The sequence below is a fragment of the Cydia splendana genome, chromosome 24, assembly GCF_910591565.1.
Source record: "Cydia splendana chromosome 24, ilCydSple1.2, whole genome shotgun sequence".
NCBI lineage: Eukaryota > Metazoa > Arthropoda > Insecta > Lepidoptera > Tortricidae > Cydia > Cydia splendana.
The window spans coordinates 6,499,489-6,516,198 of record NC_085983.1 but is presented as its reverse complement, the minus strand read 5'-3'; the positions used below and the strand labels follow the sequence as shown (position 1 = coordinate 6,516,198).

At 45.4% G+C, this 16,710-nt stretch overlaps 1 protein-coding gene across 4 annotated transcripts in view; it reads right to left on the bottom strand.

Annotated features, from left to right (window-relative positions):
• Positions 1-358: 358 nt before the first annotated feature.
• The window catches only part of LOC134802350 (zinc finger protein 37-like), a 47,034-nt gene continuing 30,682 nt past the window's right edge, over positions 359-16,710 (bottom strand). For 3 of the 4 annotated variants that reach the window (XM_063774967.1, XM_063774968.1, XM_063774969.1), the window contains 5 exons: positions 14,797-14,920; positions 7,699-7,887; positions 7,219-7,353; positions 4,364-4,479; positions 2,734-2,972 (listed from right to left, as the gene is read on the bottom strand). In XM_063774967.1, the coding sequence (XP_063631037.1) occupies positions 2,749-2,972; positions 4,364-4,479; positions 7,219-7,353; positions 7,699-7,887; positions 14,797-14,920 (788 nt within the window). In that variant the 3' untranslated portion in view covers positions 2,734-2,748. Of the gene's footprint in view, positions 506-2,733; positions 2,973-4,363; positions 4,480-7,218; positions 7,354-7,698; positions 7,888-14,796; positions 14,921-16,710 lie in introns of those variants that run through there. The other variant, XM_063774970.1, reaches the window with a different exon arrangement.

Below are 16,710 nucleotides of genomic sequence, written 5' to 3'. Positions count from 1 at the left end.
TCCTATTTAGAGTGCTTACGAAAACTTTTGTTCGAATTATTGACCGTGTGGTCGCTTTCTTATGCCCGATTGTACGGTCGTGATATGAAATACATAGCCTTTCATATGATTATTTTTTAGCGTTACTATTTATATGATAACTAGCGCGACGAAAGAAGTAAAACGATAGTTTATTAGTGCATCTGAACCGAACTTAGACCAAACTAATGATCTGGTCGACTAGCCGACCGACTAATCGGCCATCCGAGCGCCGATTAGTCGGCCAGTCGGCCAAAACAATAGTCGGTACATCACTAATAATTTGTTAACCCGTGCGTTGTCGGGTCGGGTCGCTAGTAAATAAATAAATGAAACACACTTGTAAATAAAACTCTATATTAATATAATATAATAATCCATTATTGTGTGAATATGTTGCACTCCCGGCTTAAGGTTTGAGCCGCTTGTAGTTGGCGAGGTGGCTGTTCAGGTGCTGCGCCAGCTGGTCGGCGCGCGCGAATGACGCCTGGAACCAAACACGTAATTTATACTCTGTATATACTGCGGGCCAGGAGCAAATATCGTCAGTCATCGCCTTCCGTTTGATACCCTGCCAGATGATAGTTCAGATGCTATCACGAATTAAAATAAGTTTTTGGCAAAAATTTCATTTTTGGTAGAAGCTTTTATCGCTGACTGTACTTTTCTTTCCACAGGCAACTAATACTCATCGAGACAATTGTAAAAACCCCAAACACAATTAGGTTTCGTTGTTTTATCACAGAGTTCCTATGGCCACCTCCGGTCTCCATCATCAGATCAGCTCGATGACACCATAATATTGCATTGTCATCCGATTTATACATGCATGCAAAATTTCAGCTCAATCGGAAACCGGGAAGTGGATCAAATTTAACTTGCAAGATTTGATTACAGACAGACAGACAACGGTCAGGTGAAACTAAATAAAAGCTTGTAAGAAAAATAGTCAGCCGGTTGTATCGCGGTGGAAAGACCGTCAGTTGATCATGTTCGGAAATCCATAAGACGTTTATTGAAATGCCTGAAGAAAACCTATTTTGTGTCACATTTTGCTTAACGAGAGTGTGAGACGCAATGACATTGGACCAATATATTGGACAGATGTAATACCACCCTAAGGGCTTATATAAACGATGCGAGAAATCGTATGCGAGCTATATTACATCGCGGGTTTTGTTCGGTCGGTTGAATTGGACGTAACCAACAGTTCGCTATGTAACTAAAATCGCATGCGAGTTCGTGCGCCGTCTAAATCAGCTCTAAGTCAGTGTCCTCGTGTTTTGTCTCACCTTGCAAACGACGCATCTATACAGTTGGCGCGCATGGTTGTGCGCGTGCCTGGTGAGCGAGTGCGCGTGCGTGAAGCGCTTGCCGCACTGGTTGCAGCTATGGGAGCTGATCCTTACAAAGTCATTTTTATGGCTCCGATTCGGCTGCCCTGACTAAGCCAGTGTCCTCGTGTTTTGTCTCACCTTGCAAACGACGCATCTATACAGTTGGCGCGCATGGTTGTGCGCGTGCCTGGTGAGCGAGTGCGCGTGCGTGAAGCGCTTGCCGCACTGGTTGCAGCTATGGGAGCTGATCCTTACAAAGTCATTTTTATGGCTCCGATTCGGCTGCCCTGACTGAGTCAATGTCCACGTGTCAGTTTTGTCTCACCTTGCAAACGACGCATCTATACAGTTGGCGCGCATGGTTGTGCGCGTGCCTGGTGAGCGAGTGCGCGTGCGTGAAGCGCTTGCCGCACTGGTTGCAGCTATGGGAGCTGATCCTTACAAAGTCATTTTTATGGCTCCGATTCGGCTGCCCTGACTAAGCCAGTGTCCTCGTGTTTTGTCTCACCTTGCAAACGACGCATCTATAGAGTTGGCGCGCATGGTTGTGCGCGTGCCTGGTGAGCGAGTGCGCGTGCGTGAAGCGCTTGCCGCACTGGTTGCAGCTATGGGAGCTGATCCTTACAAAGTCATTTTTATGGCTCCGATTCGGCTGCCCTGACTAAGCCAGTGTCCTCGTGTTTTGTCTCACCTTGCAAACGACGCATATATACAGTTGGCGCGCATGGTTGTGCGCGTGCCTGGTGAGCGAGTGCGCGTGCGTGAAGCGCTTGCCGCACTGGTTGCAGCTATGGGAGCTGATCCTTACAAAGTCATTTTTATGGCTCCGATTCGGCTGCCCTGACTAAGCCAGTGTCCTCGTGTTTTGTCTCACCTTGCAAACGACGCATCTATACAGTTGGCGCGCATGGTTGTGCGCGTGCCTGGTGAGCGAGTGCGCGTGCGTGAAGCGCTTGCCGCACTGGTTGCAGCTATGGGAGCTGATCCTTACAAAGTCATTTTTATGGCTCCGATTCGGCTGCCCTGACTAAGCCAGTGTCCTCGTGTTTTGTCTCACCTTGCAAACGACGCATCTATACAGTTGGCGCGCATGGTTGTGCGCGTGCCTGGTGAGCGAGTGCGCGTGCGTGAAGCGCTTGCCGCACTGGTTGCAGCTATGGGAGCTGATCCTTACAAAGTCATTTTTATGGCTCCGATTCGGCTGCCCTGACTAAGCCAGTGTCCTCGTGTTTTGTCTCACCTTGCAAACGACGCATCTATACAGTTGGCGCGCATGGTTGTGCGCGTGCCTGGTGAGCGAGTGCGCGTGCGTGAAGCGCTTGCCGCACTGGTTGCAGCTATGGGAGCTGATCCTTACAAAGTCATTTTTATGGCTCCGATTCGGCTGCCCTGACTAAGCCAGTGTCCTCGTGTTTTGTCTCACCTTGCAAACGACGCATCTATACAGTTGGCGCGCATGGTTGTGCGCGTGCCTGGTGAGCGAGTGCGCGTGCGTGAAGCGCTTGCCGCACTGGTTGCAGGCGTGCGCGCCGCCGCTGTCGGCGCGTGCGCACGACAGCCGGTGCCGCGCGAGCTGCTCGTAGCGCTGGAACGACGAGCCGCAGTCTGTGCATCGGCCTGCAACACACAATTTTATATTCTTGTATTATTAAGATGACAGGTATAATAAAACAGGACAGAGTGAGATGCAGCATAATAAGGGAAAAAACCAAAAGTTGTAGACATAATAACCCGGATTGACCAACAAAAGTGGAGATGGGCAGGCCACATGCTACGCGATCCACAAGAGAAATGGAGCAAAACGGTCACGGATTGGTACCCCAGAGATGGCAAGAGAAGTAGAGGTCACCAACAGACAAGATGGGAAGACGACCTAAAACTCACGGTTGGACATCATGGAGAAGGGTTGCACGTGACAGGTCCCAATGGAAAATGTTAGAGGAGGCCTATGCCAAGAGGCAAACTGAGCTTTGTGACATATTATAACAAACAAGAACATGTCTAGTCACACAAAAGCGAAGTTCAGAATAACAAGCCTTATCATCATCATCATCATCGTTATTAAAATGAATTGACATTATAGCTATATTGCGACATAAAATAGTAGAAATTAAATAAAATGGAACTAAAATTTTTGCCATGTTTAAGCATTTTACATCAAAAATGTGACAGTTACGTAGCAAGTGGCGCCCTCAATACAATTTTCTACAATTTCTTGTCGAACTATAAGGGTGGGAGTAAGCGATATGTATTCTTGGTACATTGTTTAGTTTAATAAATTTGTTTTGTTGTGGATTTATATAAGTAAATTTGAATAATGTACCTTTTTAGGTACATAATAAAAGTCTGCTAATTCACTAAAATTCCTGACATTTTCGTATTCCGGCCGCATTCCTGACAAACGGCCAAAACTCCTGACGTCTGGTAACCCTAGTCTGCGGGTGTAAATGTGTTTTCAATTTTTATTTATTTAAATGTTAACTATCCTCCCAAGGCCCAGCCATACAAATGAAAAATCCAGATTTGCCAGTGAAATTTGAACCTTTAGTGCAGGGAATAGAGTTGATTATGTTTGATGAAAATTGAACGAAACAAAACAAATGCGACTCTGTTCCAATTGAATATGATTTAAATTTAATCGAACTGAATAGGTACTATAGGTAAGACCTTGGGCCTTAGGAGGCTATGGGCAGTGGGCACTATGGCCCATTATTAGTAAAATCTAAGGAGTATAATATACTTACTCTGTTGGCTCAGCGACCCAAAATGAGACTTGGCCTCCGACACAAGACAGCGCCATTTTTCTCGGTCCTGTGCGACCTCTCGCCAATTGTTGACTCGAAGTTCGCGCAGGTCCGCCTCCACCATGTCGCCAGCGATATCTGGGGCGTCCGATAGGACGTCTTCCTGCTGGACGGCCCAGGTATGCTCTTTTCACGCTCCGATCTTCATCCATTCTCTCAAGGTGGCCCAACCAACGGATAATATAGTATTGTAGATGTACTCACCCGCTCTGTCGTCGGCGGAGTGTGTGGCGGCGTGGTGCGCCAGTTCCGCGTCGTCCTCGAAGCACTTGCGGCACACCTCGCAGCGAACTGTCATGGCGCCGCGGTGCGCGCTCGCTCTGAAAATACATAATAGTAGTTATAATGTAATACAGTATAATGCCTAATTATTTAGTCACATACACCGCTTTATCTACACACATATTTTAAACTCTATGATATATACAGCCGACGATATTGAAGACATCATATAGGGTTTATGATAATATATGTGTGTAGATAAACGTATTAACCCCATTATTATAAAACTTTACGGGCCTGATTTAGTTAAATTATGTTTTATCCCTCTCTTACAAGTACATAAGTCAAATTCACAGATAAAGACAAACGATTCATAGCTAATTCAGGCCAGTATCGCGTTCAAAAATAACGCCATAAAAGTTTATCTAGCAATACCAGCGCCACGGATTGCCGCGGCATTATGCTGAGTGGGGTCCTATTTTAGCGTCCAATGTTTTTTTTTATGTCTGTATGTCTTTGTTTTCTAGATGTAATATGTTGTGGCGTTAAATAAATGTATTTTCTTTCTTCTTTCTTCTTTCAATAAAATTTGTCAGGACAGAACTGAGGCCATATGACACAACATAAGGCCAATCAAATTAGATCCTAAAATAGCGTTTTGAGGAATTAATTCTCAGCAAGCTGAAAGCCTTTTTAAACCTTCGTTTGCTCCTAAATGCGTGTAATCCATCCCTGGTGTGCGTACATTTTTGCTTTTTATCGGTTTTTTTGCTTGTAGATCGAAAACAGAACGTCAAACTTTTCAAATTAGTGTTATGTTTTCGGAACAATAGCAAGTTGTTAATAAAGACCCGTTCCCAAGCGCTCTCTTTACGGATCGGCCACGACATTACGCGACTGGCGACGGCGGCAGCGACAACCATAGGTGGGAACGAAAGGTCCGATCGCTGTCTCACTTCAACCTATGGTTATCGCTGCCGACGTCGCAAGTCGCTCAATGTCGTGGCCGACCCGTTAATTTCCTTGTGGGTATAAGTTACAGAGTGCTCGCCTGTGGTCCCAGAGCCTCTCGCGGCGGTTGAAGGTCATGTCGCAGCACTCGTATCTACTGGTGGATGGGGGATGGGTACGGTATAAGCTCTCACTTGTGGTCCCACAGCTTCTCGCGGCGGTTGAAGGTCATGTCGCAGCACTCGTATCTACTGGTGGATGGGGGATGGGTACGGTATAAGCTCTCACTTGTGGTCCCACAGCTTCTCGCGGCGGTTGAAGGTCATGTCTCAGCACTCGTATCTACTGGTGGATGGGGGATGGGTACGGTATAAGCTCTCACTTGTGGTCCCACAGCTTCTCGCGGCGGTTGAAGGTCATGTCGCCGCACTCGTATCTACTGGTGGATGGGGGATGGGTACGGTATAAGCTCTCACTTGTGGTCCCACAGCTTCTCGCGGCGGTTGAAGGTCATGTCGCAGCACTCGTATCTACTGGTGGATGGGGGATGGGTACGGTATAAGCTCTCACTTGTGGTCCCACAGCTTCTCGCGGCGGTTGAAGGTCATGTCTCAGCACTCGTATCTACTGGTGGATGGGGGATGGGTACGGTATAAGCTCTCACTTGTGGTCCCACAGCTTCTCGCGACGGTTGAAGGTCATGTCTCAGCACTCGTATCTACTGGTGGATGGGGGATGGGTACGGTATAAGCTCTCACTTGTGGTCCCACAGCTTCTCGCGGCGGTTGAAGGTCATGTCTCAGCACTCGTATCTACTGGTGGATGGGGGATGGGTACGGTATAAGCTCTCACTTGTGGTCCCACAGCTTCTCGCGGCGGTTGAAGGTCATGTCTCAGCACTCGTATCTACTGGTGGATGGGGGCTGGGTACGGTATAAGCTCTCACTTGTGGTCCCACAGCTTCTCGCGGCGGTTGAAGGTCATGTCTCAGCACTCGTATCTACTGGTGGATGGGGGATGGGTACGGTATAAGCTCTCACTTGTGGTCCCACAGCTTCTCGCGACGGTTGAAGGTCATGTCTCAGCACTCGTATCTACTGGTGGATGGGGGATGGGTACGGTATAAGCTCTCACTTGTGGTCCCACAGCTTCTCGCGGCGGTTGAAGGTCATGTCTCAGCACTCGTATCTACTGGTGGATGGGGGATGGGTACGGTATAAGCTCTCACTTGTGGTCCCACAGCTTCTCGCGGCGGTTGAAGGTCATGTCTCAGCACTCGTATCTACTGGTGGATGGGGGATGGGTACGGTATAAGCTCTCACTTGTGGTCCCACAGCTTCTCGCGGCGGTTGAAGGTCATGTATCAGCACTCGTATCTACTGGTGGATGGGGGATGGGTACGGTATAAGCTCTCACTTGTGGTCCCACAGCTTCTCGCGGCGGTTGAAGGTCATGTCTCAGCACTCGTATCTACTGGTGGATGGGGGATGGGTACGGTATAAGCACTCACTTGTGGTCCCACAGCTTCTCGCGGTGGTTGAAGGTCATGTCGCTGCACTCGTATCTACTGGTGGATGGGGGATGGGGACGGTATAAGCACTCACTTGTGGTCCCACAGCTTCTCGCGGTGGTTGAAGGTCATGTCGCCGCACTCGTATCTACTGGTGGATGGGGGATGGGTACGGTATAAGCTCTCACTTGTGGTCCCACAGCTTCTCGCGATGGTTGAAGGTCATGTCGCCGCACTCGTATCTACTGGTGGATGGGGGATGGGTACGGTATACGCTCTCACTTGTGGTCCCATAGCTACTCTTGGCGGTTGAAGGTCATGTCGCAGCACTCGTATCTACTGGTGGATGGGGGATGGGTACGGTATAAGCTCTCACTTGTGGTCCCACAGCTTCTCGCGGCGGTTGAAGGTCATGTCGCAGCAGTCGCACTCGTAGCGGTCGGAGCTACGCGTACGCTGCCGCGAGCCGCCGCCGCCGCCGCCGCGGGCTTGGTGGGAACGCCGGTGAATCCTGCAATAATCGCATTTTATTATTATTTTTGGGGTTCCGTACCCAAAGGGTAAATACGGGACCCTATTACTAAGACTCCTCTGTCTGTCTCTCACTAGGCTGTATCTCATGAACCGTGATAGCTAGGCAGTTAAAATTTTCACAGATGATGTATTTCTGTTGCCGCTATAACAATAAATACTAAAAACAGAATATAATAAATATTTAAGTGGGGCTCCCATACAACAAACGTGATTTTTTGCCGTTTTTTGCGTAATGGTACGGAACCCTTCGCGTGCGAGTCCAACTCGCACTTGGCCTGTTTTTCATATTATCATGCAAATGTACGTATTAGAATATACTCACTTCAACGTGACTCTCGTCGAGTACCACTTCTTGCAGATGTGGCACTGGAAGCTCTTGTCCGGCGACTCGTTCTCGGACTCGCTGATCTCGTCGTGGCGCGGCGGGGCGGGGCGGGCGGCGGCGCGGCGCTCCGGGTCGGACTCGGAGCCCGACGACACGGCGCCCGAGTACGACCACGCGCCGAACGATCTGAGGAAGGGAACGTTTATTGGGGTGTTATGGACCTTTGAGTGCCGCATCGACCGAGCATGATCTATTGTGACGGCCCTTGCATCCAGAATATTACAGATTCTTTGGGCCGTAATGTTCTGTACCTCATCCTCCTTCTGTCGTAATCCTCAGTATTAAGGGTCGTGAACTGATTCAAAAGGGGGGCCTTTTGATTCACTTTTTCTCTCACGATCTTTCTCCATCTGTTTCTGTCCTTGGCGGTGTGGAGAGCCATGTGAACTGTGGAGTCAAGAGCGGTGCGGATCTGGTCGGAGTCGGACCAACGTATTGGACTGCGTCCACTGTTCTGTACCTAATACGGAAGGTTTATAATGAACCATTTATATCTTATACCTTTAAACAGTTTAAACGATCAATTCCTGTTTATATATATGTCGTCGGACCCTGACACCAGAAAGACGTATTGCAGCGTTATAGTTCATTATTTTAGACGCCTGTATAAAATCGATTAGCAATGTTGAGCTACGTATTATTTGGTTGTAACAAAATAAATAAAGTTGTGTAGAGAGTAACTCCGTCTATTGGCGCATTGTTGAAATAAAGTTGCGTAGAGAGTAACGCCATCTATTGGCGTGTTGTTGAACTGAGATGACAGGTAGAAGGCTTTGGAACGTTGAGAGGTTTCTCTCGAGTGAGCGTAGGCACGAGTTGGCGTTTTTGTCTGTATGTTGGTAGACTGGTCGAGCAGGTTTGCCAACTTGACTGAGGCGGGAGCGGAGAGGCTCCGCCGCTGGTAGTTCTTCTTGATTGGACCGCGCTAGAGATCGGACGTACTCGTTAGCCAACCTCGTGCCTAACTCGCTACGTTCCTGAAGGTTTATACCTGAAGGATTATTCTGATAGCTCTTTATCCATTTAGTTTTATTTCAAGTGTTATTTTGTTTTCTTATGTTTCATTAGAAGCTTACTTTTGTGAAATAAAGAAATGATGTGTTATGTGTTGTTTTAACTTGTTTTTAAAAGATTTGTCCTTCTGAGTTTGTTGCCGGTCCCATATAGGGCTAAATCTTCTCAGGTCAGATATGTAGGGTTGAAGCCGGCCTAGTTTGACTTGAATAAAGATTTAAACGGTTTCTTTTTACTTTCATATCGCTCCCTTGAGTTAAAAATAGCAATTAGTTCTTTTAAACATTTAGTACTGAAGTATAGTAGGCACTAGTATGGTTAACGAGTCCTAATGTTTATTTCATGCACTGGTAGCATTATTTTTTGTAATCCATTTAAATCGAAGCGAGTACTAGCTATTACAACGTGATATTATTTCATCGCTTACTTGTGAATTTACCCTCAATAATTGATTTTTCATGAAAATACAATTCATTTTTATAATCCATTTAAATCTAAGTGATCTTGAATTATTTTGAAGTGAAATCCATGTTGTTAATTACAACCAAATATCGGCTATCACGACGTGATATTATTTCATCGCTCACTTGTGCTTCTACCCTCAAAAATATTTTTTTTTTTAAATACAATGCACCGTTAGAAATTGATCCTGCTGATTTGCCAATGCATAGGACTATGTTATCTTTATCCTGTAACGTTTAGTAATTAGTAAAATTGCTACAAATTATTGCCCGTAATGCCGTGATAGATCACAAATCGTGCATACTATGAAAGCATGAGCTACGCATATGAAAATTAATGTTACAGTGTGCTGCAACCTGAGCAGGGACAACTTACAGACGCCATCACACCTGTAATACAGAAGCAGCTGTGCAGTATCGTCTGTTCTGGAGATTTGGAAATAAAAGGACAGGTTTCGTTCCAATTGTTTATTAGTGAATTTTATTTTCAGTGTAATGGCGAAGCATAACAGTCTAACGTAACTAATTAGCTGTCACTTTTCGTATTGGCCCATTTTACCGTGTTACTTATTTTTGGAACACATGTTTGTTTGTTCATAGAATGAAATAAAACGCACTCATTGAAGTTTAAATTTTATTCTGAGATTTTTGAAGTCCCGTATACATTGGAAACATGTTTTTTTGTGTCTGCTACATTGCATTTAATAAACCTTTGAGTTTATCCTGCTTACATGATAAACCTGATGCCGTGCTAATTTATTTAATCGTATGGCTACAAACTGGTCGCTTAGTAATTAATTGCTTATTGAATAGGTACTATAGTTTAACATCTAGTTTCTTCACCCATTGGGCTGCGTTCACATCAGGGCAGAGCAGGTCCAGGGAAACTCCGGTATATTTCCTCTTGGGGCAGTCGTAGATGATGTGATTAATAGACTGCACTGGAGCTCCGCAATCACACGCCGGTGAATTTCGCCAGCCACACTTAAACATGTAATCCCCACAGAGTCCATGTTCGGTTCTGAGCCTATTCAGCTGGCACAAGTCCCGTCTAGAGCCCGAGAAGCCAAATGGCTTTTGCGTGGGGTCATAGTTAGAAACATTAGCCCTGGGTGGATTTGCTATCCATTCGTCTTTCCATCTTGATTTTTGCCGTGCTAATGATGATTTCAGTAACAGCCAGCTATGTTAAACTACATCGTGCATCTCGCCATCTGCCGCAGTAACGGCAATAGGGGATATTACTGCAATGTTCTGCCGCCAGAGTGCAGCACTACCGACTCAGTAAATTCATAGACTAACTTATACATACTGTGCCTTAAACTGTTTTTTGACAAGTTTTCACAGACAATAAAATATGACATTGATGCATCAAGGCGGTTTGTTAACAAGGGCCTACCGGTAAACGCGAAAATCGAAATTTAGTTATCTGCCTCTTTATCGCTCGAATATTCAAGAGTGATAGAGAGATTAGATAACGAAATTTCGATTTTCTTGTTTCGCGGTAGGCCATGTTCTTGACGTGACGTGTGATGTGTCAATGTGGTTTGTTTACTGTATGTGCCACAAAGGTGCCACCTACGCAGAGCTTTGCCTAATATTCCCTATTGCAAGGCGGAAAGCATCAGCCTTCGTGCTTGGGTTGGACTTCACCACCACCTTTGACTGGGACGCGTGCATCATGCTTTATTAATCTGGTGAGCAGTTCCCATTTTGTTGGGATTATTTTGAGAGGATTTACTTCTGCATAGAAGTTTTGAGCGAGTTTCTGTTGTTAAAGCTAAAGTAGAAAGAAGCTATCTTTAGTGATTTTGATCAATGATCAGTTTCAGTTGATCAGTTGACGCTGATAGTACCAATGGTTCTGAGTAACATGATTTAAAGAACCGTTTTTATTTTCTTTTTGGAATTCACTCTTAACATTGTTTTTGCTTTCGATGGACTGAAAGCTTGTACTTTCGAAGGACTGAAAGTACGCCCGATGGACTGGGCAATACTGTCATGCTTTCGATGGACTGAAGGCAAGCCCGATGGACTGGGCACTACTGTTTTGCTTTCGATGGACTGAAGGTACGCCCGATGGACTGGGCAATACTGTCATGCTTTCGATGGACTGAAGGCAAGCCCGATGGACTGGGCACTACTGTTTTGCTTTCGATGGACTGAAGGTACGCCCGATGGACTGGGCACTAATGTTTTGCTTTAGATGGACTGGGTATTGTTTAGTGACCGCATCAGAAGTGCCGGAGCATGTAAGAGGTGCACGTGGTCTGCTTATTATGTGCAGAATGCTCTTTGCAAGGAGTAGCACTTACGCGGCTGAGATGGTTACTTCTGACGAGGGTCTGGTATCTGCCGAAGGACTGGCAATGCACCGAAGGACTGGTGTTGTTTTGTTAAAAATGAATTCCCGTTGATGTACTGTGTTCATATGAGTAAAATTGGCATTATTAAGTCAGAGTGCTATTTATTTTAAGATGTCCTACAATGATTATTATCACATTTGACCAAAATATTTTTTTTAATGCCAGATAATTTCCCCGTAAATTGATATTGATGACAATAGTAGTGATACTGTCGAGCAATGAATTAGAGCTGTTGTGATTTGTGTTTTTGATGTTTGAGATTGTTCTGTTTTCACATAAATTTGAGAGTATCCGCCAGATGGAGGCGATGATTAATGGAGTGTATCCGCTAGATAGCGGGGATGATTATTTTTATTAAGTCGTTGCTCGATGGACTATTTTTGACTAGAGAATTGAGGATTGTTAAAGTAATTTTGAACAATCATTTTTTCTGGTTGGATTGATAACAAAGTTTGATTTTAATAGTAATTTGAGAGAGACCCAAATTGTGGGTCAGGAATGACCGAGCGATGAGATACTGTGCTGAGTATTTTGTTACAGAATCAAATGCATACACCCACACACGAGGACGTGTGTAGCGCAGGACGGCCGTGTCGGACCCTGACACCAGAAAGACATATTGCAGCGTAATAGTTCATTATTTTAGACGCCTGTATAAAATCGATTAGCAATGTTGAGCTACGTTTTATTTGGTTGTAACAAAATAAATAAAGTTGTGTAGAGAGTAACTCCGTCTATTGGCGCATTGTTGAAATAAAGTTGCGTAGAGAGTAACGCCATCTATTGGCGTGTTGTTGAACTGAGATGACAGGTAGAAGGCTTTGGAACGTCGAGAGGTTTCTCTGGAGTGAGCGTAGGCACGAGTTGGCGTTTTTGTCGGTATGTTGGTAGACTGGTCGAGCAGGTTTGCCAACTTGACTGAGGCGGGAGAGGAGAGGCTCCGCCGCTGGTAGTTCTTCTTGATCGGACCGCGCTAGAGATCGGACGTACTCGTTAGCCAACCTCGTGCCTAACTCGCTACGTTCCTGAAGGTTTATACCTGAAGGATTATTCTGATAGCTTATAGAATCCCGCGTTCTTTAACCATTTAGTTTTATTTCAAGTGTTATTTTGTTTTCTTATGTTTCATTAGAAGCTTACTTTTGTGAAATAAAGAAATGATGTGTTATGTGTTGTTTTAACTTGTTTTGAAAAGATTTGTCCTTCTGAGTTTGTTGCCGGTCCCATATAGGGCTAAATCTTCTCAGGTCAGATATGTAGGGTTGAAGCCGGCCTAGTTTGACTTGAATAAAGATTTAAACGGTTTCTTTTTACTTTCATATCGCTCCCTTGAGTTAAAAATAGCAATTAGTTCTTTTAAACATTTAGTACTGAAGTATAGTAGGCACTAGTATGGTTAACGAGTCCTAATGTTTATTTCATGCACTGGTAGCAATGGTAGCATACTGGTTTAGCTGTGAAGTAATACATTATCGTACTACCCCCACGCGCCCACCGCCTTTGAGACCATCGGTAATCGACATATATTTATATTTTGCGGGGATCTCGGAAACGGCTCTAACGATTTCAATGAAATTTGCTATGTGGGGGCTTCGGGGGCGAAAAATCAATCTAGCTAAGTCTTATCTCTGGGAAAACGCGCAGTTTATATGTTTTCCGAGCAAAGCTTGGTCTCCTCGATATCACTAAACAAGCCGCATGACATACTTATAACAAATCTTCCATGAGAGTCGGTATTAAAATATTTTGAAGTCCAATATTGTTCGACAGATTACGCTCCATAAGGAGCAGCTTCAACAGGAGCACGCGTTGGCGGATCGACGCAGACTGCGAGCTGCAGCTTTCCACCCAACAGGACGTGAGTGACCAGTTTTAATATATTTATAGGCATGACATAATTAATGTCCCGAATTTTAACCCTAAAGGCCTGTGCACACCGGATGCGTAACATGTGTAGACGTGCACGTTGTAATATACAGATCCTTATGAGAGACGGCACACCGCTTGCGTGACGTGTGCGTGCACACGCAGCCGGTGTGCTATGGCCTTAAGTCCCTATTGAATTTGACTATCTCCTAAGGATATTTGACCTGAGAACCCCTTAATACCTGTCATCCTCGGCAGGCTGCAGTGGTTTGGCGGTTCTCTTATCAGATTCAGACTGGCTGTCCGAACTGTCTGAAGAGCTGGACGAGGAGCTGGATGCTGGACAAACTGCCTGACTCACCTGTCATCCTCGGCAGGCTGCAGTGGGTTGGCGGTTCTCTTATCAGATTCAGACTCGCTGTCCGAACTGTCTGAAGAGCTGGACGAGGAGCTGGATGCTGGACAAACTGCCTGACTCACCTGTCATCCTCGGCAGGCTGCAGTGGGTTGGCGGTTCTCTTATCAGATTCAGACTGGCTGTCCGAACTGTCTGAAGAGCTGGACGAGGAGCTGGATGCTGGACAAACTGCCTGACTCACCTGTCATCCTCGGCAGGCTGCAGTGGGTTGGCGGTTATTTTATCAGATTCAGACTCGCTGTCCGAACTGTCCGAAGAGCTGGATGAAGAGCTGGACGGGGAACTGGATGCTGGACAAACTGCCTGACTCACCTGTCATCTTCGGCAGGCTGCAGTGGGTTGGCGGTTCTCTTATCAGATTCAGACTCGTTGTCCGAACTGTCTGAAGAGCTGGACGAGGAGCTGGATGCTGGACAAACTGCCTGACTCACCTGTCATCCTCGGCAGGCTGCAGTGGGTTGGCGGTTCTCTTATCAGATTCAGACTCGCTGTCCGAACTGTCTGAAGAGCTGGACGAGGAGCTGGATGCTGGACAAACTGCCTGACTCACCTGTCATCCTCGGCAGGCTGCAGTGGGTTGGCGGTTCTCTTATCAGATTCAGACTGGCTGTCCGAACTGTCTGAAGAGCTGGACGAGGAGCTGGATGCTGGACAAACTGTCTGACTCACCTGTCATCCTCGGCAGGCTGCAGTGGGTTGGCGGTTATTTTATCAGATTCAGACTCGCTGTCCGAAGAGCTGGATGAAGAGCTGGACGGGGAACTGGATGCTGGACAAACTGCCTGACTCACCTGTCATCCTCGGCAGGCTGCAGTGGGTTGGCGGTTCTCTTATCAGATTCAGACTCGCTGTCCGAACTGTCTGAAGAGCTGGACGAGGAGCTGGATGCTGGACAAACTGCCTGACTCACCTGTCATCCTCGGCAGGCTGCAGTGGGTTGGCAGTTCTCTTCTCTGATTCAGACTCGCTGTCCGAACTGTCTGAAGAGCTGGACGACGAGCTGGACGAAGAGCTGGATCCGCTGGACGAACTGCCTGCAATGGACTTGAAATTTGAGACTTAATACAAGTCGTAAAACTTAGAGCGCGAGCCAGCAACAGAATATTTATAACCAAGATAACGCGTGTGGTAAACAAAGATGTATAATGAAATCTCGTAGATGTCAGCTGCCGCTTCATTGGTGGGTTGTGAAATGATGATCAAACGCTAATAAAAAATATTTTTCATAATTTTCATTAAGCAACAGACGAAGCTAATGAAAATACTATTCTCTACCTAAACATGCTATTCTCTAAAAAATAATGCAGTACCAAAGTCATTATGAGCACCTCACCCGCTTAGCTACTATTCTGTAGTTTAACTGAACTGACTGAACAACGTACAGGAAGTAGATAAAATGCTATGTAAGTTATTGTTTTTTATGCTTCTTACTATGTACAGCCTGGCAAAAAAGAGTAGAAATTAAAAAGTGGCAACACTGTAGTGTCGTCCCTTTCAAATCAATATAATATACAAGAGAATGGGACGACACTAGTGTTGCCACTTTTTGATTTCTACTCTTTTTTTGCCATGCTGTATGTATATATAATCATCTTTATATGTGTATAACTTTGTTTTATAGTTTACATAGGTAACTGGATTTGTGTTTCATATTTCATCTCGATATTTACAATCCTAAAAGTTTCTGATTGACCCAATGGTTGACTGGTAGAGATTGCCTTAAGGCATTAAGTGCGCCATTTGTACAATTATATATCGTGCAATAAAGTTTAAGTAAATAAATATTTGTTACGCTCTTTTTAGGGTCAGACCCAGGTCAGGTTCCGCCAACAAATCCGTCATTAACCCGTCGAACGTCCACCATACAAGAAATTGATGCAAAGCAATTTGACCCATATTCATCTGTAGTAACACACGGCTGATACTAAGTCGCTACAACCCAAATTGAGTTAACATCACACGTGTCTTGCTAGGGCACTCCACGGGTTAATGTTTAAGCCCTCAATTCCAACGATATCGGGTTGGCCGAAAAGATACCTCTACTAGAGGTCCTCTAGGTCCCATGGATGCGATATTGGACACACGATTTCATACAAGTCTCCTGGGAAATTTCAAGGGAGGTTACTGCAATGTTCTGCCGCCAGAGTGCAGCACTCAGCTAGCTAGTAAACCATAGAGTAACTTATACATACTGTGCCTTAAACTGTTTTTAATAAGTTTTCACAGACAATAAAATATGACATTGATGCATCAAGGCGGTTTGTTAATAAGGGCCTACCGGGAAACGCGAAAATCGAAATTTAGTTATCTGCCTCTTTATACCCTTTTAAACGACATTGGGTGTCGCTGCATGCTCCTAAGTACCAGAACTGCAAATAGTAATTTGATAAGTTATTATTAGGATAGGACTAGGATAAACTAACATTAGATATAAGTAGATATTACTGTACATAACTAACAAAATTATGGACTGTAATTTTGGTCTGCAATAAATATATATTGAATTGAATTGAATTTATCGGATTATGCAAGAGTGACAGAGAGGTTAGATAAAAACCTGACCTGACCTGACCTGACCTGGTCTGACTTAAAGGACAATCTGGACGTAGAACGAGAACGGAGGGCTCTGTCGGTTAGGGCAAATATGATTTCCCGTAGGTTTGCGCGATGTACAAGGGAGGTAAAACTTACCTTATTTAAAACGTACTGTACTTCCCTGTATACGTGCAGCCTATGGAGGTTCTATACGCAGCGGGCCTACGGGGCCCTCCGGATCCAATACAACAACGCGTTCCGGGTATTGATGGGGCTGCCTCGTTTCTGC